We start from the raw sequence: 26,599 nt of genomic DNA, 5'->3' as shown, positions 1-26,599 counted from the left end.
ATTGCAAGTTATTATACAAGATGTGCTTATAAGGCAGTGATTCACATATTCTACATTCACTACATAATATCATGAGGTGCCTTTTCCCCTTTAGAAGATTCAAGTACTATTACAGTTTTTGCGTTGATGAAATGATCTATAGGCAACAACACAATCCACAGAAAAGTAGAAATTGGGGGAAAAAAGTGGCTCCATACATCTCCAATTAGTGGAATAGTGTTGGTATGCCCTTTATGAATATCGGCTGAAACTATGTGTTTCCTTCAGAGTACTCTCCGAATGGAAAGTTAGAGCTGATCTCAGACATGGTAAACATCAAAAGGTAATATCACACTCAAGTCTGCACGAGTGAAGGTCTAATCTTATAAACTAGCAAATAAATACTTCATAAAAAAAAAAAATACCACAAATCACAAGCAGTGTCCCAATTCCAACCTTTTATAACCAGGTTTTAAGGATGTAGTGCAGTCACACTGGAGGTTTGACAAAAAGGAAGTAGAAAAGCACTACGGTCCCACAATGCAATGCACAAATGAAATGAAGGTGCTGCTTAAAACTAGTCAAGGTAGATAACATTGTAGATAACTAAAGGACCATCTCAGTAAACAATAAAGTGACACATCTTTGGAAAAATAGTTTGATTTCTCTTTGTTGAGGAAAACGCAACCAAGATGAAATGACTACAGCTCCCATGAGCCTTAACCATTCACTTACAGGAGCTGTAGTTGGTGAAAATGTGTTTTATCTTTGTTAGAGTGATGGAGTGATAAGATTTTACTGTCCAGTTCAGTGGTAAAGACCCTTTTAGGTTAAAATATGGACAGATCCCAGTGTTGCGTTTCAGCTAAATAAGGAAAAAAAACCTGCAAAAAAGAAAAAGTTTTGAAGTGAAAGCAACAACAACAGAAATTATCCCACAACTTTGGCTCTACACTAATTGTGTATGTTTCTTAGTTGTAGTAAGTGCTGTTTAATTGGGACACAGCTGGAGATAAATCAAAACAGAAAATACTTGAATCACACATAAGATGACACTGGGTGGCCACTAGAGGGCGACGTAAACCTGTGTAATCCACTGGAAGGAGACGATCAATGCTGATGATTTTTGGGCAGCAGCAGTATCTGCGGTCCGTTCTCTGTTACTACAGATAGTTGGTGGTCATGTCCCTCGACCGCCTGTGTAAACTTGTAAACCAGCGGTGGTGGTTGGCTCGTCCTTCGCCAGCTACACGTTGCTCCCAAGTGCTGAAGCTTCTGACTCGGAATCTGTTTCGGAGTCCCTGTTTAAAGAACGAGAGAACAGCCAAGAGTCACACACAAAGGATTTGGCTTGTGCAGACAGGGTGCAGGATACATGAAAACAACAGGACAAAGTTTATTTGAGTATTTCATTTGAATTTAGCTCAGTTATACAAACAGGAGCTGAATTTAGCATCTCACCGGTGTGTTTACTGTGGTCAGACATGAGTCCTGCAGCACAACAATAAGGGCCCACCCCTGTTCAGTTATCCCAGAATGAATTATAAACTACTGTGTTTGTGAGTGTTTATGTGTGCATTTCTCTCCTCACTTACAGGATCTCCTGCAGCAGTTTTTGGTTGCCAAGCCTCCTGTCTTCATCAATAGGGTAGGTCCTCAATATCAACAGTCCCACAATAATAAGACACACAGGCACAGGAGACACCAGCACCTTCAGGGTTAAACTGACTGCCTCGGGTTGTGAGCAGCTCCCAGTCTTATAGTCGGCAAATCTGCGGAAAAATGCAGAAAGAGGGACAAAAGTTGAGCTGATGTGAGTACAGTTTGGCAAGATTGTTAGTTGGAGGATTATGTGATTGTTAACCACATGACCACTGGGACTGATGAGCTGTAATGTGGAGTTAATCTCATATAGCGTTAGAGATCACAGGTGTGCAGATTTTAGCTGAAGGCTGATTAAATTTGAAGGATAGTGAGGATGAAAAAAACTAATCTACATGAGAATAATTACAGAAGTTATACATGATCAAGAATGGATCAATTAACTTACTTCAAACTGAGGGTAGAGATACCCAGGGATATCCCAGAGGCAAACTTGATGAAGAACACATAGAAAGAGTAGAAGAGGGCTTCATGACCATGGATGTCCGGGTTCTTAACCTTGAAGTCATCCACTACATCAGGAAGCATCGACCTGAACGGAAAAAACAACATTGAGAAGGAAAGTCAAGTCACGATCGACAAAAATCTACATCTGTATCTGTATCTAGGGAAGGAGCCTGTGAATGAGCTCGTGCTTACCAAGGCAGGAGGAAAGCTGCCGCCACGCTCACACCTGCAGCCACTGAGACCAAGTAAGACATGACGAGGTTACTCTCGATGCAGACGATCAGGATCATGAAGGGTATTGCCCACTGTAGAAAGACACAGAGGGATGTGAGCAATTCAATAACAACCCATCCTTTTTACACGAATGTCTTTGTTGTGCCAAAAACAAGCATCTGTCACTTACCGAGATGCCGAAGTAAGTTGCCGTCTTCTTCCCAAACCGGGTCAAAAACCACTGCCACAATGGGATGGTTAGACTCCCCGACAGCTGGGGAAAAAAATGAGACATTGAATTCTCAGTATTATTTCTCCATTAAACATTATTACATACACACAGACTGTAAACTGAGGGCTACTAATGTACTGTTTTAATGTATGGTTTGCAGCAGCACTAAGAAAAAGCCTTTGAATCTCTGTTTTCAGAACAGCCACAGGGAAGAGAGACATTAAATTCTTGAAGCCATATGGATTACGTTGCTTTTCGATCTAAATCTAATTGAAACATTGTGAGTGTACTCCCACGTTGCTGCCAGTAATATGTCTAACATACATTTTGTATGTGGGAGAAAACCTGGGGTCAACCGTTGTACATGAAAGTTAAATTCTGGTGAACATTAAGAGTGGAAAAAGAAAAGTTGTTTAAACAATGATCAGGGATTAAAATCAACTTTTAGTTTGAAATTCAAGTCCTGGATTGAGTCGTGTTATATCCTGTGGTGTATATGGTTTTATATAACCATGTTTTTATGTGGTTGCAAGAAAATGGTCAAAGATGCTGCATCTGATTAAAGGGCCTGATTTCTATTCTTATCTAATCTATTCTTATCTATCTAAAAAAAAGCTGCATGTAGGACTTGCAGTATTCTAAGACCTCATCATTTCTAAAATCCTGGCTGCAGCTCTGAGTATGAATATTAATCAAAGGAATTGTGTGAGATGGTTATCCCTAAAAGAAAATGATTCTCCACTGAAATCAATCAGACCTCGAACTGGGCTTCATTAAGGACTGTGGGAAATGTGGGAACCAGAGATGAAGTACCCACTGGAGGAGGAGGTCAAGGGACAAGGCTAAAATATGCTTTGTGGGGGTCCTGAGTTGACCCTGAAGGGGGCAGACAACCTTTGGCCTCTTGGCCACACTTACTCAACCAGTGTTAAATGACCACACAGGAACAAGACTGTCACTGAAAACTCAGCAGCCTAACAATCAATTGTGAGTAAATATTTCCATTCTGCCCCTCCACTCCCACCTCTCCAAATATGATACATGGTGCCCAAAAAATGTCTCCACTCCTAATCAGTGGGAAGGACCAGAGCAGAAACCACGAAGGGAGAAATGGAAACGAGGACGCAACGAATGGTTGCAGTTCCCATGGTGGCAGTGAGGGATCGCCTGGGCAACAAAAGCTCCACTGTGTGCCTGTCTCTCCCTTCATCTCCTGCTAACCGCGAGTGAATGTGTGGCTGGGAGACAGGTTCCCAGGAGCCCAAACAACACCTCCTCTCACCCTGAAAATCTGCCCTTTCAGCCCCGGTGCCACGCATCTCCTCGTGCAAGGAACAGCCTCAGAGAAACAGCTGAAAACCCCACAAACACTGGGAGTTTGATCTGTGCCACAAGGACAGCCAAACAGGGTTTTCAGCTGCAGATTGTACTGATGTCCTCCACATCTAATACTGATTGGGGATTTACAAAGAGGTAGATAGAGTCTTTCAGTGGAAAATGGAAACACTCACCATGATGACCAGGAGAATATTCTGAAAGTCGTTCCTGTGCCCAAGAGCGTAGGTGATGAAAAGGGCAAAGTTTCCCTCCAGTAGCTATAAAAAAAATATGAAGTGTCACCTTTAAGCAAATTACAGTTACAGTTAAAGGGATAGTTCAACATTTTTATATAAACCAGTTTGCTTTCTTGCTAGGCAAGTCGTTTCCAGTCCAGCTTCGTATTTATCTTCAAGATGTGAGAGTGGTATCAACCTTCCCAGCTTACTCTCAACAAGGAAACCAACTACGGGATTCCCCAAAATGTTTTTCCTATCCCTTACAAATAAGACTCTACCTGTGACCTCTACATCCAACACAAGACAGATAATGAAACACAGCTTTACCATGAAGGCCAGAGAGGTGAAGAGGAATCCGATGACCAGTTTGACGTAAGGTGTGTGGCTCACCACCAACCACAGGCCCTGACGGAAGGTAAGGGGGACGGATTTTTTATGCCTGCTCTCTAAAATACAACATGGAAGAGAAGAGAGCAAAGATAAGCCAGCTGAAAATCCTTGTTTGTAAGAAATCTAATGCACAATAACAGCCACTGTAATGAAAGATAGTCTTCTGGTATTTGTCCAATTTGTATCTTGCAGTAGGTGTATCGTGCATGAGGTCAATATGAAGTTATACCATGTCAAAAAGCCTATGTAAATAATTCCACATTGACACTGAACTAATGACAACCTCTCTTGTTATCTCATGGATTTGTACCTTTTTGCTCCTTCACACCAAAAAACAAGACTCCAGCACAGAGGACGTAGATGATGGAGATGACCCCTGAAGCAAGCAAGTAAGCTTGTTTCTGAAGACAGAAAAGACAGGATTAGCTTGGACTAACACTCATGTAGATGCTGTAAAAAGTGTTTGTAAATATCATCTTTTGCCCAACATCATGCACAGGGTGCAAAACTCTCACCGTCTCATCCAGTGAAACACCGGACGCGTTGTATGCTGAGGAGTTTCTGCCGTCGGAGACATCAGGCTTAGTGGAACAATCTGAGCCGCCACCCACAATCTGACCCTGGATTGCGGTGCCCAGCACTGTGCCCATCACCTCCACCATCATACCTGAGAGCAACACAGGAGTGGAGCGTTAGAGCATGAACGACAACACATGCAAAACCTCTGGATCACACAGGACGGCTGACGTACGATAGGCAGTGGCAGAGTCCCTCTCTTTCTGGTCACTGCTGATGAACATGGTGAGGGCTGAATATGGCACATGGAAGCACTGTGAACATAAACAAACACGTAGTTAGACAAGGGAGCAGAGATAAAAGAACAGAGCACTGGGCAGAGTCAACATGAAGGACTTACCGTCTGCATTGACTGGAAGAGGCAGTAAAAGATCAGGTACCAGATGACCTTCCCTTGCTCAAACGGAGGCACATACCAGATTAGGAAGTAAGTCACCACCGCAAACGGAGTAGAGGAAAGGATCCTAGGAAGAAAAGGGTACAGGATTGTTTAAGAGACAAAACCAAACAAAGATATTGCTTCTAATGTGAATTTCATTCTGTGCTGTTAGGCTTGAAACAAAAAGCGCTCGGCCTTCTGTTTCCGTTAAAGAGTGTGTTTAATGAATTCTGCCAACTGTTACTGTACTTTAACCCCCCACTTTTCATTTCTCCTCCCTTGCAGCCAATTCTTTTGTACTCTCTCCCACTCGCTTTGTGAATAATAATCCCCCTAATCCTGCCTTGCTGGAACTCGTGTGTGGTGAAAGGGCTCAGTCTGGGCTGCAGAAGGAGATGAGGGTGGGCTGACCAACGACGAAGCCGCTTTGGCCCACCTCACTCTCACCCCCCACTTAGTTTTACTGGCGTTTCCACCGGCTTTGTATGCCCTCCAGCTGACCTCAGTGCCAGGGCTTGTTCAGAGAAGCTGGTGCCACTTCAGAAACTTGTTTTTAAACAGACCACAGTCCAGCTGCATCTCCCAGCGAAGATGAGGAAATCTTTTACAAAAGCCCCTTCACAGTGAGGACTTAGGCATGGCTGCAGGGCAGTGGACAGAAACATTACAAGATATTTTTGTGCCAACCGGAAACCACCAATTTGTCAGTTATCCAGTTAGTTTATTAAAAAGAAAATAATTGGCAACTCTTTTGATAAACGATTCATAGTTTAAGCCCCCCCCCCCCGTTCTGGTGTGGCACATGTGGGAAATAAGTAAGAAAGCACCTCCTGATTTCGCTTAATGTCTGAGCAAATTAGGTTAATGAGAGCTAATTTATCTGGAAATAGAGGCCAGGTTGTGATTGTTTCATGGCTGACTGAACACAGGCCATGGTGCTGAGGTCAGTAAGGACCAGGAAATGACCTTGATACATACAATAAATTACACTAAGTGTACACACACACAAAAAAAAAACCCTGTTATTATCTCAATGTAAAATGTTACACAAATCGAAAGGACAAGTGAGGACATAAAAAGACATCTGCGAGTTCTTATCAGACATCTAGTTGTTTCACTTCAGTTTGAAAACCGACACGGGCCACAGAGGATCATGTACATGTTGCCTTTTTTAACAATGACCTCCAGTATTTCAACCAAGCACTTGACCCAAGGTAACCTCTCTCTGCTTCTGCCAAACCCCCCTCCACCCCACCCCACCCCAAACACACACACACACACACACACACACACACACACACACACACACACAAATGGACACACCCCTTACTCATTTGAAGCTGATGGTGTGTTGTGGGCTTGACCAATCACAGAAGAAGTCTGTAAATTCCCCTCCCCCAACCCACAATGTGCGGAGCTTGTGCACAGCCGGCATCTCTGACTCAAATATCCACGATGCTCAAGATATCACTGTGACATCACGTGAGAGAAAATGCCAGCATATACAGTTATTGAACCAGGCATTCTCGTAACACTGTCACGCTTCACTCTCTGTTGCCCTTCTCACACATACACATGTGAATGAAACTGCGCCTATTTAAGAGCAGGATGTCAAGGTCAGTTCAGCTGTCAGCATTACATGGCCATATTATTGTGTTGTATAAATTTGGTTACAGAAGTCATTTTATGCTCTCAAGCAGAGGATTCAAATTTTACAGTTTTATGGTCTGCAATGTTTATTGTTCCATGGTGAGCCTTTTAAAGCTTAAAGTAAAAATATATTTAAACATATGTCTTGCCTGTTCAAGAAGCAGAGGCCAATATGGACATTTGGCAAGAGGTAGGGATACCCTTGACAGGTTGCCAGCTGTATCACGAGGCTAGCACATGTACAGCAGACAAACGGGGAATCTCTAGAAACAGAACTACATCCAGTTTGTTTATAGAAAGAAATTTTGATGTACTGTCTATACCAAGTTATACATCTTTAATATCTACCTATTATAGATTTTATTTTCATTAATGTGACTATAGCTTGAGTTTATCTGGTATTTCATGCACCATATTAGCCACAGCCAGATATTTCTCTTCTGCCTATTTCATCTATAACAGATAGAATAGCACATTTCATCTATATTGGCAGTGTCTACACATACATATACAGGAAATTAAAGGCACCCTGTGGACTTTTTAACCACTAGTAGCGCAAGGGAACAATGCGCATGAGGACACACATGCAAAAGCATGTAGGTGACATGACACACATAAATAAACATGACAAATGTTAACAACGCTTCAACAATTTAAATATTTTATAAGGAAAGAAACACACTAGACATGTTTGTTAAGCCTCAAGGACACAAACAATACAGTTGAGATGAGTAAAACTAAATGTTTTCTTTGCTTACAAGAAAACGCCACTGGACACCTTTAAAGTTTGCTCTTGGTACACGTCGTTAAATTTATGAGTCCCTCTTGTAGCCTATTTAGCGATACGCCTAAAAGCTTGTCCAGCTGTTTCATTCAATTTTCACGGAGCCAAGTCTCTTCAAAAAATAAACCAGGTGTCTTAACTAAAAGTTAAAGCAGATGGTTGATACCACCACACATCTGCGTCCATAAACAGGTGACAGACAAGTGCAAATGCTTTGTCTGCTTTCACCTTCTTTTACCACTTTTAGCATGCGTCATAAGGACTGCTGATGCACACTTTACATACACCCTTTCATACAGACTGCATTCTTGCACTTGTTCTCCCTCAGTAGCCACTTCAACCATGTTGCCGTGGTTACCGCTAATGACTCATGAGCTGCTTTTTCTCAGTACATTTACCTCACACTTCTCATGCACACATTTTCAGTATTTCCTTAATAATGTCATCTTTGCCCTGTGAACCTAGTCCTGAAGTGAATTTGCTGCTATGAGATTCAGACACCCACCACGGCATCATACGTCCAACGCTGGTCCATCTACTCCGGCTCACCAGGAAACCCACTGTTGGGTCTGTGACAGCGTCCCAGGCCCGGCCCACAAACAGGATGATGGAGGCATAGAAGGGATCCAGCTAGAGGGAAGAAATGGAAAAAAGAGTGAAGCATGAAACCAAAACAAAGAGCCAATACTACCTCATATGGCACTGCTGAATAGATGTAGGGAACATGATGACATCAATGAGGTTATGAAGACATTTTGAGGCTGTGTACAACAGCTTGTTTAAGAACAGAGTAGCATTCAAAGCCACTCTAATGATCTCATCCCCTGAGCTGAATGGCCTTTATTGAAGTTCCTACTGTGTACAGTGGAAAGGTCTAATTTGCTAATTGAGTAACAAAGCAAAGCAGCAGGGGTCCAGGTTAATGTGCTTGACCAAACACTACAGGATAAAGTCTGTTAAACTGATCCAAGGCTGAGAAGAGTAAACACAAGCTATGACCTTAAAGCTCATTAGTGTGTACTGCAAAGAAGCTAAAATATAAAGATAAGTGAATGAGTGTATCCTGCAGAATAAACAAATGGATGAACTTTGTTTTGAAGAATAGTGAATAAAAATGGACTTTCATTTGCCACTTTATGTATTCCTACAACGTTTTCCAGTTGTACAAAATGCATTTTTTTCTTAATAAGTCAAATGCCAGAAATGTTTATATAGCACAACAAATGACACTGAAAATTATGATTTGACTTTTGTAATGCTCCCCTTTTTGTGTAGCTTTTGTCAATCACCTGAGCCACATCCAGGAGGTAGATCTGGAGGAAGAAGCCCAGAGCACTGCCCGTGATCTGGTAGGGGGCCCCACCGATTGCATAGCATAGTTTGCTGGACACAGACAGACGATTTCTCTGTTCCCTTGGCTGGAAGAGAAGAAGAGGGGAGGACAGAGGAGATGCGTTATCCAGTTAGATGCACAAAATATTATGAATCCAAACTAACTGCAGACAATAAAATGCTTATATTCTCAGAGGAGATATAAATCAAGGTGAAGTGATGTGGGCAGTGGTGTACAACATGATCATTATCTGCATTCCTATTCTGCTCTCAGGAGTTTATTTAATCCCCGTTTTCTGCTTCAACTACCCTCATCCATCCCTTTGTCCATAACTCTTGGAAAACTGATGGTGTGTTAAACAACCTGTTACTGTGAGGGGCTGAGATTGGTTAATATACCTCACCCCACTGCTCACAATGTCAGATTAGAGACAGATTAGAGTGACGATGCAGTGTGGGCCTGTACACTCCAGTCAGAAAGTGGTGTGAAACTATGAGGTTACTGTAGTTCACACACACACACCCACTACATCATGAAGACTCCAGCGCAGCTATTGGCTCCAGCAATAGGATGTTGGAGGTAGTATGACATTACATGCCGAGTAGCTAACAGTCAGCAGCGACAGCCAATCACCTGTAATGGTTTGATGATGTCAGCAAGGGGGGGCTTATAGTCCTCAATTCACATCCGCCACAGACACAAAAGCAGAATCACCTCATGTTGGAAATTGCTGCCTCCTCACAAATCACCAGATGAATAAAATACTCTTCTGTCACATCCGTCAGCATACCAAAACCACACTGGCATAATCATCATGTGGCACTAAAAATAAAAACTAAAGCTAAAGAAAGGAATGCAGCCTCTAGGCAACATTTAATGACGGAGGAAAATCATTTCCTAAGTGAATGAGAGATGTAATTTCCCACAGCCCAAAGAGACACATATTTAAATTGTTCATTTTATCCAACCATCAATCCAAAATCAAATACTTTTAATTCACTATCATATATGACATAAAAAAGCTCCAAATACTCACATTAAAGAAGCTGGAACTAGTAAATGTTTTGGCATTTTTGCTTGAAACATTACTGAAACGATTAATAAACTATCAAAATATTTTCTTAAATTTACAGCTGAAATGTCCTGTGATCTGATAATGCTATTATATTTTAGAATGTAGATAAAATGCAATAGGTCATACCTTTTCATTTAAAATACCAACACAATTTTCTGGAGGCTATTAGACATACACACTTGTAAATTTAAGTCATTGTAGTCTTCTTTAATGTAGTCTCCTTTAATACATAAGTGTGTGTATAATCATTCCAAATATTTTAGAACTACAAATGTCATTGTTGAATATGTGACTTTAGTCTCCCAAACCAAATGATTCCTGAATTGGCATCATGCAGCTCTGGAGCAGCAGCACCACTTCACATTTCTGAAGCGCATCTGACAGTATTAGGCTTAAAAACGGCTGTATTTGACAAGACTGTACAGTGTGAGGGGAGTCCTCAAATGTTAGGTTTAATTAAAATATGGCCCCTTTAAAGCCGGTCAGCCGGTATGTCAACCTCACAAACAGCTGCCCGAGGACAGACATACAAACCGGGTGAAATTCAAATCAGTCCGGGGAGTGGTTGAGGTGTAAGATGGTGTAAGAGGAAGTGCAATTTATCAAACATTAAATTTAGGCGCCTTTTTAAGCTCCTGGATAATTTGGGGCCAAACAGAGACCCCACTTCAATTCAGTAACACCAGAAATAAAATATATATCTCCCGTGGCTTACCTTTGCTGTCTTGACTTCTGTATTTATAGGTTTGACTGATAGCAAACTCGCAGCGTACTGCTCGGCGCCCTCTCCTCGTGCCATCGTTATTTCAAAACGATGAAGTAATTAATTTCTCTTTGTAGGTATCGTAATATTTTTAAGTGTCAGAAAGGAAGAAAGCCGCTTCACAGCAACATAGTGTACTGCTCAGTGCTGAGTGTGTGTGTCCGTCTCTAACTCAACATTCTTGTGTGTTGGTGGTCGCGGCGGCTCATTCATTCTATTGCACCGAGAGTCTCTAACCGCTATGACGTGACGTGTGTGACGTGACGCGACGCGACGCGACACGCGCGTTCCATTTCCTTCAAGGGCTGCGGGAAATATTCCTCCGGAAGCTTACGTGTATATAACTACTGTTAAAAATCAGGTGATGAGAAAGTGAACTGTAAAACTACATTAGTAGCCACTTTATCTGCCATTTAGAATTCTTTGCTCGACATTTTACAAAAATCAATTATCACCCATCACCCAAAGATACATTTGCTGTAAATAGATTTCTAATGGATGTTTTTTCACTGGAAAAGTCGAAACTTTTTAGTGTATGACTTTACAAGTAGACACAACAGTAATTAATGAGGCAAAGTAAGTTTTGCAACTTTTTCTTTATCAATTTTTCCTTATCATCTATTTAAAGTTTTTATGTGACATTTTTAATTTAAACTGCTGTGAAACTGCTTCAACACATTCACAGTGATGATGACATCCCAGTGATGCGCCAAAGTATAATTTCTTGTCACTGTACACAGCAAAGTGAAAAATTATGACAATGACTGGTTTCCGATTAAATGTGTGTATGACACAGTTAATAGTGGACAGACATAGTTGGGGGTGACCCCTAACCCCAATGACGATGCGTGAGGAGTCAATCATCATAGACGCCCATGTTAAAATCCCCTAACTCATACGCAGAAATAAAAACATGTTTATAGCCTGGCACAAAAACGATAGTCTCTATAGCTATATAGTCCCCCTTTATGACAGCTGTAGGAGGGGTGAATTTTTATATATCTCGCCCGTTTAAATTCTATTTTTTAAAGTCTTAAAGTTATGCTTAATTGAGGGCGTGGCCGCTTATAGTGACAGGTGGGTCCTGTATCAGTCCACTAGCTTCCTGCCCGGCGTCACCTCAGCTCGCAGTGTTTCTATCGTTGGTGCCTTTTGGGTGATTTTGAACGGAAATATCGGACAAATGATATGCCTTACTGCGGGTAATTGACAGAACATGAGGAAGTCTGTGCTCCTGTTTTTCGAGGTGAGTGAAATTCTAGTGTTATTTTATTTATGTTAGCACTCATTAGCATGTATTAGTGCCTGCGCTCACCATACCTAGCTTGTTAGCTTAGCTTGTTAACTAGCTAATTAGCTAGCAGATTAATTAGCTTTGAGTTAGCCTTCGAGCAAGACACCTAGCTGTGCTAACGATGCTAATGGGAGCGTATGGATGTGCACCTAAGTTTCGGCTCCACTAACACCCCACCTTTTGCCTATTTTTGGATTAGCCGGGAGTTAGATGGAGTCAGGCACTGTCAAGATGGCGACAGTGGAGCAGTCCACTCTAAGCTTCAAAACCATTCTTCAGAAACCTATGGTTAATGTGACGGAGGCTACACCCATCTGTACAGTCTATCTATGGTATGTACCCATGATTTGTTATCCATATTGCCTTACCTGGATATCAGAAGAAGTCATGAGTGAAAGTATGAAGACTGGACCAAGTGGTGATAAAGTCCTCTCTTGCTGAAATGATTTGTCCTATATCTTGTATCTCTATATTATATCTAAAAGCTGGACAATAAATATATCAAGTGGAGAGAGATAGCTGATCTATTCTTGACCCTTGGCACTTAATATGTACAAACTGGGAGCCTCTCTGAAACCAGATGCCACCTGTTTACTTTCACCTCTTCCATGCTGAAAATAACTAATTGCATTGCAGCATTTTATTTCATGACAATTTGCGGTAAAACAGTGTTTTTTCCTTTTCAATAGTAGATGTAAACTTGTGAATGTCAGTAGGTTAAGTAGGAATTCAGTCTTAAAGTTGTGCAATGTTTTAATACCATGGCCTTGAAAAGCACTGCATTTGATGTGTATCTTATAATATTTTATACATACCTTTATCTTGATTGCCAGTAAATTGTGGTGATGGAGCATTTTCATTCTGTCTGTCATTTGGCTTATACACTGATCCTTGTTTATATTTGCTTTACCATTTTATTTGTTTATGGCCTCCTTTCTAAATATGTTTCTCATTACAAAAACTAAATATCCACAAACACACACCCTTTTCACTATTTGCACCGACCAAATGGGAGAGAGGAGTATAAGGAAGTGAAAGAAAACCTGCTCTTTCTACCTTCCCTTTTTTATATTTAATCTGATGATTCTTTTTCATCTCTATCATTCAACAGCACTGCTAACCAGAAGTTAAAATGCAATGCTATGTCTTGGCCAAAGCGTTGTGCTGCTTCTCTTCCGAAGAAGACACTTAACTTGAAATCATGCCACCACTTATTGCAGTTTGCAGTCAGAAAGTGTTTAAAAGACGCATGATACTCTATGAAGATGAAATCAAAAGAGGCTCTGACAAATTCAAACACCCTGTGTTGGAAAAAAAGGATGAGATACATGTCCAGAAGATATGTATCAAGTTCATGTCATTTGATAATGATAATGAACTAATGATAAAAACATATGTTGCCAATCTGAGTTACTATTAGACTGCACTCTTCCTAGAAAGAACATAATTTTCTGAAGACCTGTAGAAATAATAAGTCTCTTTCCACATTAGAGTCTGGCTGTTACAGCGACTGTAGGTCTACTTATGTCACCCTCATTTATATTGACCCAGCTAGAGTGAAACAAAGCCCACATGGTTGTGAGTTTGGGGAACTTAGCTGGTCTTATGACATACAATAACCTAAAACATCTTAATCCTGCAGATTTGTTTCCAGCAAAGGTGGAAGGAGCCACATATAATTGCACCACTTTATGTAAATGAGTAACCATGAGAACTAAGGAGTGATGCATTTAAACACAACACACACACACACACACACACACACACACACACACACACACACACACACACACACACACACACACTTGCATAGGGTGATTTTATGTATTTTCACTCCAGTCTAAGAAACTGCTGAATTTCATATATTTTTGAAACTAACCTAATGTTTTCAGTAACCCTCACATATACATTCCCACTCTTTTGTCATATCCAAACTCAAAATCAGGATAGTTTTTAATTCATATTTATAGATAATCATGGTGTATGATAATTACAGTATGGCCAAAAGTGGACTAAGTGACTTGAGGAAAACCCCTCCACCAGGGTAGTGGCTGCATTGACTGAAGATGTTTTCAGGAAAGGATTTTAATTTGTCACTTTATTCACAAGACGCTTCCAACATTAAAGTGATAATGTGTAACATAAAAAAAATAGAAATAACACAATTGTTCTCTTTCCCATTAAATGTCGACTTCATAAGCAATAAAATGCACCATAACTTCGATACACTTGCTGCCACAGTTTTACTTGGCCTGGTATTGCCAGTATCTTAATGGCTTATGGTGGCTGATGTCGCCAATTTTTATATAAACATTACTGTATAATGGACATTACTGTGTCTGCTTCTTCTCTACTTGTGGAGGTCATCCCTTGATGACATTTATGAAAGACTTGTGCCAGGTGAGGAAAGATGGCAGGTGAGGGTGAATCTACAAGGTTTTGTAATTGTATGGGATGATGCCGTCATCCCAGGGTGGTGTCACGTTTCCTTCCATCTTACTCTCCATTCCTCACAGAGGAATTAATTTCCTCAGAGAGGTGGGAAGGTTGTGAGCTTTCTGCAAAAGTTACTTCAGTATAGTGAAATGTGAGTTAACATTTGTACAAAACTGTAACGTGTAATCGACATTTTAATTTTGCAGGTGGTCTGTTGGAGCCAATTTTAAGTTCTTTTGATAACGTAGTTTAATTGAAAACATTTCTCGAGTTTTATATTGCTAGGAATAGCTTGAAGAGAGATATTTTTAGACAATTTCATACTGGGGTGAGGTATTTAGTGTGGTAGGAGACCTACTTTCCAGCTTTTTACTTTGGAGACCTGAATGTGTCGTGTGTGTTCTTGTGTCCTGAAGCAGACCTTAGAGCAGGGTTAAATGTTTCATCTTTATGGCCTAAACATGGTTCCTCAAAATCTTTTGTCTTTTTGAGGAAGGCCTCTTTTTGCCCTAACCACAAACAACAATTTCCCTAAAATCTTAAAAATCTTTTTGAGGAAGGTTGTGACACACATGCACATGCCTAACAGTAACCACCCTAAAACCAGATCTTAACCCTCAAGCAGCCATTTAAACTTGCATCCAGCACGAACATCTCCACAAAGCTGTCAAAAACCCCCCCCCAAAAAATAAAATAAATAAATATATGTATGTATGTATGTATGTATGTATGTATGTATATATATATATGTGTATGTATGTATGTATGTATGTATATATATATCTATATATATATATATATATGTATGTATGTATGTATATATATATATATATCTATATATATATCTATATATATATCCCTTTTCTCCACAAAATGGTTTTTCCTGCAGGCATCTGTTTGTAGCAAAATAAGTAGTAACTTTAACTGTCAGATAAGTGGAGTAAGAAGTACAGTGTTAGTTGCATAGAATTATCAAGTGTCAAAAAAGTAAAATACTCGAGCAAAGTAGAAGTACCACTAAAATGAAGTTGAGTAAGTGTACTTAGTTGCCACCACTGGTGGCTGAAGACAAGCTCAAACCTTACAGGTAAAAACTGTTATTGTGCCACCATCTAGTGGACATCAGTGTAACATACTGTGCTGTAGGCATTACAATAAACTGAACAATTGTGAGACTTTAACTGGAATAGTTGATTAGATTTAAAAAAAAAAAAAACATTAATCTGTAATTATTTCCGTTATCTTTTAAAATAAGATTAGCTTGACCATAAATGAGTTTTATTAGATCCTGAGACTGACGGAGGAAAACCTACTGTGTATGCTGCGTAGTTTTTTTTTTTTTTTTTGAGACACTTTTTTTTTTTTCTCAGATTGACACAAGCAGTAACATTTAAGATATTTACTATTTACAATGAATAAATAAATTATTCTTCATCTAGTTTTGTACACAGTTAGTTTTTATTCCAGGAAGGCTTCATGCTTTGCTCGGTCCTGTGGTTCCCTTTTTAAAGTGACACAATGTCCACTTGTGAACCCTCACCCAGAGCTGCATATGTCTATGTCTGCTGTGTTGGAAGCAGGTTTTGTAATTTTTGTAATTTTTAGACCCCTGAGGAAGTAAACCTATCCAGTATTTCACAATAAAAAAAACAAAGATTCAAGAAAAGTTGCATCAGAATTTATTTCTCTTACTTTTTATCTTGGTAATCGTCTTGCAATCACCGCAATGACAGTCTTCACAGCCTGTCAATCAAATACTGCAATCAAATACTTCACTCCAGATTGGAGTTTACATTTGAAAGGTTGTAAACTAGCTTGTGCCTTTCTACACCTGTCAAATTGACTGTAGCCAGTGGCGCCATAGTATTAGGCCGCTCTTGACCAAATCATTTTCCCAGGTGATGTGGATCCCACCTCTCAAAAGCTTTTGCTCGTGAAAATGAAGATTTTGATATGAAAATGATTCCCACTAATCATGGATTATATCGCAATATCTGTCGTAATAGTTGCCACAGTAATACACTACTTTGATGAATGGATGAGGGTAGGTGTATTTCAGGTGCTCATTATGTTGGAGTCCTTGTGATGGATTAAATATATGCTATCGTATTTATTATGTGTAATTTTAACTCTTCATTGTGTACCAGTATCTTACATTTGTAGTAAACAAATGTGGATACTTTGTGTAAAAGTTGGAGAATTCAGTGAGTTACAGGTGGTGAAGCAAAAAGTGTTACAACCAGACATTATATTTTCATTCATTTCAGGGGGGAATATTGCACTTTATATTCATTTACTGGTTAGGCCTACTAGTTACTTTGCTGATTTAAGATTTCACATAAAGAAATGTTTTATCATCTTAGAAGATATGATGCACTGTTGTAGGTTAAACTATCCAACAGCATATAAAGTATATAGAATTGAAAATCTACCCAGACACAATATTAAAATGCCATTTACACAATAATATATCAGTTCTGATATTAAAATAAAACTCAGGGGCCATTTCTCTAAGAATAATTTGACTTTTGGTACTTGATGTAGATTTTGCTGATAACACTTTTTCAATTAGCCTTTAATTTGTTATATGTTGTATAGAGTTGTTTGTGTCATTTTGCTGACTCAGACAGTAGCTAAGGCGGGAACACTTTCTCTATACCATTGGACGATTCCACAGTAACATGAGAGTGAAGAATCAGTTCTTAAATCAGTTATTTACACATAGTAAACACCAGGTGGCAGCGTAACTCGGTCCACGTGTGTTGCATCAAGACAGTGGTTGCACTCATGAGTCAGTCCAGGGATGTGTCTCTTTGTGTTTGAGATGTTACAATTAAGTTATTGTTAAACATTAAGGACTCACTTCCTCTAACATGTATGAAGAATGTCTCTGACATGTTATTCTCAGTTTTATTTGAGTTGCACTGCAATGACGTGATGTAAATTTCAGACTTTCATCAGGAAACATTGCAGCAGTGTGAGAAACCAATGTATTTATGGCATGAGTATCCTTTATTAATCATGATCTCAGATATGAAAGTGCCATTTGAATATCCACAGCAATCATTTATTAATGTTAGCATAATATTAGCATTAATTTAATGCTAAGATCAGGAACTTAGGCTGTAATCACATCTAATAATCTTTTAATCAGTGCAGGACTTTGCTGAGGAAGAAAAGAAAAACAAATGATAACATTAACAGTAAAAGCTGAATTTAGTGCATGTGTTGACAGATATAGCTCTTTGCTATGTGAAAGCTGTTAGCATGTAACGCTAGCATCCTCCTGGTCACTCTCATGGTATTTTAGGGGGTGTCAGTATGGTGTTTTACATCCCCAGGGAGCAATAACACTTGTGTGAATTATTTATGTCGCCTTTCTCATCTGCATGGCTTTTCACTGAGTGCCGGTTGACTGGTCCCATTTTTAAACCTGCTACAGATTGTATGTATATATATTTTTTTAGACAGGAGGAAAAGGCCAGAGGTCAGGTTGAGGGGGTTCCTGTGTCATGGAGGTCGTGGGGAAAAGGTGGACACCCCCTTGTATTGGATATTCTACAGACAATCCCCCAAAAACAGTCCAAATTCCTCCACTGCATTGTGCCCCATATTCTTCAGGCAGCTGAGTGGGTGTTGTAGACTACATGAGCACTCTGCTGAGGTGGATCCCACCCTTTTTTACCACCCACACATATGCTACTAGAGCAATAAAGGACAATGGAGGGTACTTGAAGTTAAGATGGGAGATGACTTGGGGAGCTGGCTATTGTTGGTGTTAAGCATTGTTACCCCAACAATGTTCCTGCTGAGGAAAAGAGAACAGAAGAGAAGAAGAGAAGACGGGGACCTCATCTGAATTTTATGGGACCAATGTTTTTTCTTTCTTTCTTTTTGGCTGGGATGAAATATTCCCAACATAGCAGACTGAGGGTTTCTCCACTGTGTAATTATGGGATGTGAAGTTACAGGATCTTAAGGCTGTGATCATTGCTCTGTCGACAAAAGAACATCAAATCACATTGGTGAAGCTTAAAGTTAGCTCAAACATGCCTCTTTGTGAATATGTCCAACTTATTTTAGATTCAGAACATATGCTGATATCACAAAGTTTTGTAGATGTGATCCTTTTCATTTTTCCTTTATTTAACCTGGAAAAAGTCTCCCTGAATTCAAATCTCTTTTACAAGAGAGATCTAGTCAAGAAGACTTCATTAATCTGAATAACATAAACAGTCTTAGTCTGTCTGAGTTACAAGTGATTATAGACTGTTAACCATCTGTGTAAAATAACAATGTTACCAAAACAGTCTAGTCTATTGGTATTTGTACATCTTAATGACAACAAGGCAAACTCCATCTGCTGAGGAATTTCTTGTGATATGATCAAATGCTCCAAAGCAGCTACTTAATGGTTTTTGTAGTGAGACTGTCAACAATAGTTTCCAAGGCCAAGAATTAATTTTTTATCTCAATATTTAAACCAACATGGATTAGAGGTGCTTGGAAGTGCTCAGAAAAATGGAAATTTGAACACCTACAATGCCCTGGCAACTGGGCACACAAGGAAAACTCCATCTGCTGAGGAAGATCTTGTGATATGATCAAAAGCTCCAGAACAGCTACTGAATTGACCTTGTGGTGAGACTTTTTTGTCAAATTTGGTTTTCAAGTCCTTAACAAGTTGTTTTGCATGTCTCCTGGTGTGTGTCCTGCTCGTACAATGCGATTGGCTGCAGTTGGATTGATATCTCTAGTCAGCAAAAATTGATGCTTGATCCCCTGCACACTTTTTTTAATTTTATTTTTTTTTTAAATTTTGGGCTTAAGTCAAAGAGCTCAAGCCCAAATGAAGCCATAGGTGAACTATTTTTAAATTTTGTAAGGTTTTGAGCCACCTCAACACGACTCCCTCACCTCTGTCTGGTACAATGTTAAATTAAGCGTCTGACTGCCTTTAGTGCACTTTAACCATATACCAGCACTGAAGAGGCCACCACGCAGTCGGGGGCATGTGTTTGACCTCAGGCCAGTCGCTGACAACAGATGTCCATCACTAATCAGTGTCATTAACTCGTCCTGAATTTAACCAGAGATGCTGGAGGTTTTGTCTGGTCCACTGAGGTGCTTAGTCAGGGAGATGAAGAGCACGCAATGGACCAAACCGATCAATGTGTTACAAAGGAGGACAGGGGTGTTGTATGATTTTGACCTGGCGCTGTCTGGTCATGAGATGTTGGTGAACTTTGACCCTTTGCTTGCCAGTGAGCATAAAGAATCTGTTCACGCCAGACAATACATATACAAATCATGTCTCCACTTAATCATTGCCTGGTTCAATATGGTTCTATCATGGTCAGTGTTAAAATAATTGAATGTTTCAGGTCATTGAGTGCACATGGGTTTTACGAGGGTGCTGTTGTGGCCCGTAAACAAGAATTTAGGACCAAATACAGTAGTGTTTGTTTAATGTGTTTGCTGCTGAAGGGGCTTTCTCTCACTGTAAAGATTGCTACTCACTTCACCACCACCTGCAGGATGAATATCAACTGAGCGCTTGCTGTGTTCTTTTATGTAAAAATGCAGGTTATTCAAACATCGAGCTCACACTTGCCCTTCATTGTGAAAATGTTTTGTAGCTTGGAATAGAATACTTATACTGTATACATACCTTGTCTGTGTCAGGATGCTGAATATGGAAATGAAGGATTACCTGTGCTGAATTCCTGTCTTTTGTAATACAAATGAAGAGTCTTGATACTGCAAATCAACAACTTCTCACAACTCAGTTGACTTCATGAAACTGCTCCACAACTGCTTTGTCTTCCTGCTCACGATAAATTCAGACATCAACAACTTTTAGTCAAAGCCCTGAATTAACTGAAACAAGGACTACTGAGGTCTGCCAATTTTAACAGGATTAAGGGAAAAGAGGATCAGCTAAAAACTAATGTTTGCCATAAAGGTGGAGAGGTGTCAGCTTTGCCTCCAGATGAGGATCACAGTCTCCTGATGCAGCCCAAGACTGAATCTAACTGCATTCTGGACTTGATCTTGAATGCATCATGCTGCTATACTGAAACATGAATTAGTTGCCATGTGTGATATATGTTAATTGTTCTGGTATATAATGGTAGAAGATGACTTATGTTGAAGTTGAAATTCTGTTTATCTATATGTGTAAATACTTAATATACAGAGTAAAAAGCTCCAATGGTGTCAAATTTAAATGTGGTGGAGTTTAAATTACATTTCCCTCTCAAATGTGAAGAAGAAATATAAAGTATACAGTATATCCAAATGGTAATACTTGACTAAAGTAGGCTACCTAAACATTTTACTCAGATAAACTAGGTTACAGTATGACTAGGCCCACTTGATTAAATGAGGGATTTGTAACAAAAATATCTTTTCTCCTTCTAATTGTACTACTACTGAGCAACAGATATAATATAATATTGAAGATAAAATATATGTCAATTATCTTGACCATAATTGGTGTTGTAGACGGGGCGGGGCTGTGCGCCTCCCCCCGGCCCTGTTGCAAACGAAGGGGCTTACCCGGATCGACCGCTGCAGATATTTCCGAGGCTCCTCCCTGCACTTTTTTATCGCCTTATAACAGGATATCGCACTGGCGCGAAAAACGCACTGTGTGGCTCTCTATTACACATTGTGGGGCGGATCTAGTGTCTGTTGTCTGAGCCCCGGCGTTTTTTCCATCCTTTTGTTTTTTAAACTGAACTAAAACAGAAGTATAACAACACATATTTTAAACCCAGTCACAGCTCGGACAGCTTTTTATCCGTCTGATCCCCGTGAACCGTGGACACTTTGCTCTTTGACTGCTGCTCAGGGGCTTTGGATGCCCTGAATTTCGCACTGGGATTTACGGAGAAACCGGTGAGTAGTTTTACTCTGGTACCTGCATGTTAAAGTTTCAGATTAGGGAATAAGAGGTCTGTCTTTTGGGTTGAACCCACTCTGACACGGCATGAGTCCACTTTTTTTCATCGGTTCACCCTTGCTCAGTGGAACAAAGCGCAGCCTACATTCCAGGAAATGCAGCCTGATCTTAGACTTTTACGCTGTATAGTATCGTAAAACTTAGTCTGCAGTCATCTCATGTGCTCTCGTTTCCATTCAGAACTTGCTGTGAATTATAGTCGACGCCTATATATAACTGGATTATGTAATAACCTTGTGCGCCTGGACTTCACTGCATAGAGAGCTTCCGCAAGATGCAATCAATTATTAATGTGGTCCCATTTGTAGAAAGTAGGCTGTTAGAGGGATGTGATATCCTAATAGCCCTTGATGGATACTTGAAATGTGATCATTCATCTGATGGGAGCTGCTTTTTAAAAGGTTCATTGCTAATCACAGTGATATTTCCCCTCAGGTTGTACGGGACGTTCTTCAGAGGCCACTGGTGTCATTTGATCATTTCTGGGAATAAACTCTAGAGGATTTTATTAGCTAAAAATATGGAGTTCGACTGTTACCAGCACTATTTCTTCGATGATTTCGAAACCGAGGAGGATTTTTACACGTCAACCGCACCAAGCGAGGACATATGGAAAAAGTTCGAGCTGCTGCCCACCCCTCCCATGTCTCCCACCCGAACTCTTAGCGGTGCTTCCCTGCACTTCTCACCGGGAGACAAGCTCAGCTGGCGGTCCAAGGTGCCGGGTCAGGACGAGGAGTGTGAGGGTCAGTTCATCCCAGATACGGAAGAGCTTTTTGGCAACCTTAGCTCCATCATCATCCAGGATTGCATGTGGAGTAGTTTCTCCGCCAGTAAGCAGTTGGAGAAGGTCAATGGGAGAATGTCAGCTGCGGCGCAGACCGGTGCCTCCCCGCTGGCTCAGATCTCCGTGAGACCGAGCAAGGCGCAGTGCGTCTCGCCCACTGCCCCGCTCGCTGCTTCGGCGACAGACTGCGTCGACCCTGCGGCTGTTCTCACCTTCCCGGCAAACAGCTGCAGGAAGCCGGCGTCGTCTGGCTCCGAGTCTCGCTCTGATTCCTCTGGTAAGGAAGCGGTCATGCTCTAAATTGCCCCACCCTGCCCCTGCCTCAGGATTATATTGCCCTCTAACAATGCGTAATTTGGAAAGCTGGGCTGCTGTTGCATAACTGTGGTCTGTGGTGCAGCGGGGTTATCCAGCGCAACACAGGCAGATATTTAAAAAGCTGGATTTTCACTCTTGCTTAGTCAATGTGCCACATGCTTGCTCTGAATACACATGCAGTCTTTTAAAAACCGCGCCCTCGTCACTTTTTCTCGACTTTCCCCCCTTTCGATATCTTCCACTGGCTCTGCATTACAATCTGAGTGCGGTAGAGGGGCGGGGTGACCCAGTCCTGATGATTTATTACTACTACACACACAGCAACAGACCGTGAGAGTAACTCTTTCACATTTCCCAAATTAGGGAAAGCCCCCTGCTAGCAGATCTCCTTATTTAAATTGTTGATGAATGCTCAATGACAAAAGCTTGAATTCCTGAATGCTTTGGCATGGATGACCACTGCTGTTAACACCTCAGCTCCTGCTCTGCCCTCCTCTGATAGAAGAACAGTGATCTGCATGCTTGGTTAAGGAATGCACTTCCTTATAGTCAGTTTAGTTAAAGTTTGATTGAGCTCCACTGTGTTCCTAGGCAGGCATGTGAAGCTAATAAGTATTTTGTAAAGGATGTCATTGAAAAATCTTATTTGTAATCTCTGTGAGTATGTTGCTGAATTATTTTTCTATGTGATGACAGATGATGAAGAGGAAATCGACGTGGTCACTGTGGAGAGCAAGCAGAACCGGATGAGGCTGGTGAATGTCAGAAAACCGGTCACCGTCACAGTCCGGGCCGACCCCTGCCCCAAGCGCTTCCACATGTCTGTCCATCGGCAGCAGCACAATTACGCCGCCCGATCCCCAGACAGCGAGCCAGAACCTGAAGATGATGAGGAAGATGAGGAGGAGGAGGAGGAAGAGGAGGAGTATGAGGAAGAGCCTCAAAGCAAGCGTGCCTGCATGGCATCCAATCAGAAACCAGGCTCTTCAGCTCGTGGTTCCCAACCTGCCTCCCCCTCAGAGACTCCCCAAAACTCAGACACAGAGGACACAGACCGCAGAAGGAACCACAACTTCCTAGAGAGGAAAAGGAGGAACGACCTGCGGTCTCGTTTCCTCGCCTTACGGGATCAGATCCCCGGCTTGGAGTCGGCCAAAACTCCAAAGGTGGCCATCCTGACCCAGGCAACAGAGTTCCTCATGGAGCTGCACACCAGGGAGAAACGGCATCTCCAGGAGAAGAAGCGCCTCAAATCCAGACAGCAGCAGCTTCTCCGCAGATTAACTGAATTGAAGCGTTCTTGAGACTCAAAAAAAAAATGTGCTTTTGAAATGAACTGCCTCATTCACAGTCAAGAACTTTGCTAAGTTACCTGTCACTTTTGAAAAGCTACAGTTTTTTATATAACGACATGCCTCATGTAAATAGCCGTGAAATAAATTCTGTTTGTAATTCATATTGCTGTGGGCTTCCAATGAATTGACTGTGCTGACCTGTGAACCTGTTAATGGGGAGGAGCAGTTAGATCCCAGTGTGCTGTGTTTTTTTTTTTTTTCTTTTTCACAGTGTTTTTAGTTTTGAACAGGGTGGGTAAATGAATTGAATTTTATAGCTATGACCAAGATATTTCCTGGTATGCTGTGATGGGAATTGAGACAAGTTGTTTGTTAATAGTTTACCAGTGTGATAGTGAACCTGTGTAGCCTTCAGGATGTGTGTGGAAGTTGGCTCAGAGGTCTTCATTGCACACTTACAATAGAGTGAAGTGTGAATGCCTTTCTGTGTACATAAGAGTGCATAAGTACATAAGTTTGTATGACTGATTGTTTGATGTACAAATTTTTATGTAAATAATAGCTTATCGCTCCTGGTGGAGGAGACGAAATCAAGAGCTGTCATCGGGTATTGCCCCTCTTTAATGTGCCACCAGGCACAGAGGAGCCTCTATTTTGTTAAGAAAATAGGAAAATGGACAAAAAAAAGTAGCACTGCTGTACTTTATATTCACACGTCACTTTGTGATTTCAATGCTTCTCCTGATTTTGGTTGATTTTTTTTTTTTTTTTTTTTTTTTTTTTTTTAAAGCATGCTAACATCAACAGCAACATAAAATTTTTATACCATGTTTGCATACAAACCTGAAGTCTTTGTGTTTATTTAAATGTTACACAATGCTATACACTGCTGCAACACAAGGTACTGTATTCCTCTATAGAAATGAATCTCACAACACCTTGACCTTGCCATCAACCTGAATTTATGCTCATCTCAAAATTACAAAACTTCTATTAGTTTCTATGGCAACCTAAAGAAAACTTGCACCAAAGTGAAACCTTGATTTAAACATTGTCGTCAGAAGTGACAAATGACAGATCTTATCGTGCCTTGCAGCGTGGGAAAGGTGCAACTCACACTGCTGTGTGCCTCTCCAGAAACGCAACCTACTAGCACACAGAAATCAGCTGTAAATGAACGCAGATCGTTGCAAAAATGAGCCAAGTGCTTAATGTTGCCGCCCTGTGTCACTTTGTGCTGTGTGTCAAATAAACGAGCACGTCTTGTGCACCAGCTGCTGGTCTGCAGAAGGTTAGACTGAGTTTGTCCTTGAGACTTGCCCTTGAGGAGAGTGTGTGTGATACCGTCGTGGATCCTCCCCTCTGCAGTGGCTGCTGCATGCTGGGCACCTGATGTGCTCTGAAGTAGGTTACACTCACACACACGCGCATACATACTATCGGTATCTTTAGAACAGTCCCCTGGGTTTGGAGACAAAGGTTGTGTGAACTGCTACTTGGATTCAGTGCAGCTATTTACACAGGTATGCAGTCAGAGAGCAGCACTGCGTCATGCAAGTGGCTGTAAAATTACCTATAAATGGAAAAAGTGAAAATCTCTAAGTAATTTCTACATGTGTGTGTTTGAGACTAACATATTGTCCTGGTTCATGAGGCTCGTATTTGTTGTGTGACAGCACTTTTACCACCCTTTATTAATAGTTAGACTCCCTACATGGAGCTGTTATCCCCCAGAGAGCTACTTGTGAGAGAAGAGGAACACAGTCTTCTAAAGGCAGATTTCATAGATTTTTTTTTTTGATTTTTTTAATTTTATTTATTTTTTTAAGTTTTGATGGATGAAAAGTTTGGATTTAAAGGAATAATAAATCAAAGTATTCTTACACTGGATTGAAGAAAGGCAACATCATGAGTCAAAATTTGAGCGGGACAGTGTGTTTCTATCCACTTCCTTCGTGGGATTTATTCTGTATAAAACTGATCTAGATGCCTAACATGAGGAAAATTCTTGCATATGTGTGATGCTGCTGCCCTATCAATTTCCTCATCAGCGAGTCTCTGCAAGTCTGGATGAGTCAGGTTTGAGCTCCAGTCATTTGTTTAATAAACTAAAAACAAGCATTTGGTTCAAGTACGGCCTGACAGACGAGCCAGGCACACCCTGAACTCCAACCGTCTCACACCTCGCTGGTCTTTGTTATGGTTGGGACTAGTTGGTGTTTCACCTGCCTGTGTTCACTCTCTAGGCCCCATTTTCAGCCCTGAGGGCACTATTCTCTGGCACAGTTGAATATTTCCTTTACAAAATCAGCAATTGATCTTTCGAGGCTCAGTTGAGAGAGATAAATGATTTTATCATGAAAAAAAGTTATATTTCTACAGTACTGAGTGATTTTTAGTCGTCCTATTTTCTTGATAAATTGAGAACGAAAGGTTCACCCTTTCAGTTAATACAAACCTGTG

General features: G+C 40.7%; 2 protein-coding genes across 2 annotated transcripts; one reads left to right on the top strand and one right to left on the bottom strand.

Moving 5' to 3' along the window:
* Positions 1 to 424: 424 nt before the first annotated feature.
* LOC111652483 (sodium-dependent lysophosphatidylcholine symporter 1-B-like) lies at positions 425 to 11,263 on the bottom strand. The gene is made up of 14 exons (XM_023402763.2): positions 10,992 to 11,263; positions 9,158 to 9,286; positions 8,374 to 8,498; positions 5,396 to 5,519; positions 5,231 to 5,309; positions 4,995 to 5,146; positions 4,790 to 4,880; positions 4,417 to 4,535; positions 4,045 to 4,128; positions 2,492 to 2,575; positions 2,281 to 2,393; positions 2,030 to 2,173; positions 1,575 to 1,751; positions 425 to 1,280 (listed from the first exon to the last, which is right to left on the bottom strand). Exons 1-14 carry the CDS (start codon positions 11,073 to 11,075, stop codon positions 1,226 to 1,228), a joined length of 1,560 nt encoding a protein of 519 aa, XP_023258531.1. The 5' UTR covers positions 11,076 to 11,263; the 3' UTR covers positions 425 to 1,225.
* A 10,146-nt stretch (positions 11,264 to 21,409) lies between these two features.
* Positions 21,410 to 25,419, top strand: LOC111652447 (protein L-Myc-1b-like). Its single transcript, XM_023402713.2, has 3 exons — positions 21,410 to 21,672; positions 22,172 to 22,800; positions 23,538 to 25,419. The coding sequence occupies exons 2-3, from the start codon at positions 22,257 to 22,259 to the stop codon at positions 24,143 to 24,145; spliced, it is 1,152 nt and encodes a 383-aa protein (XP_023258481.1). The 5' UTR covers positions 21,410 to 21,672; positions 22,172 to 22,256; the 3' UTR covers positions 24,146 to 25,419.
* Positions 25,420 to 26,599: the final 1,180 nt, after the last annotated feature.

Source organism: Seriola lalandi, unplaced genomic scaffold (assembly GCF_002814215.2).
Source record: "Seriola lalandi dorsalis isolate HSWRI2012SDOR001 ecotype SW California unplaced genomic scaffold, Sedor1 jcf7180002053982, whole genome shotgun sequence".
In the NCBI taxonomy this organism is placed as follows: Eukaryota; Metazoa; Chordata; class Actinopteri; order Carangiformes; family Carangidae; genus Seriola; species Seriola lalandi.
Note: the sequence above shows the minus strand (reverse complement) of the source record. Positions and strands in the feature narration are given on the sequence as shown.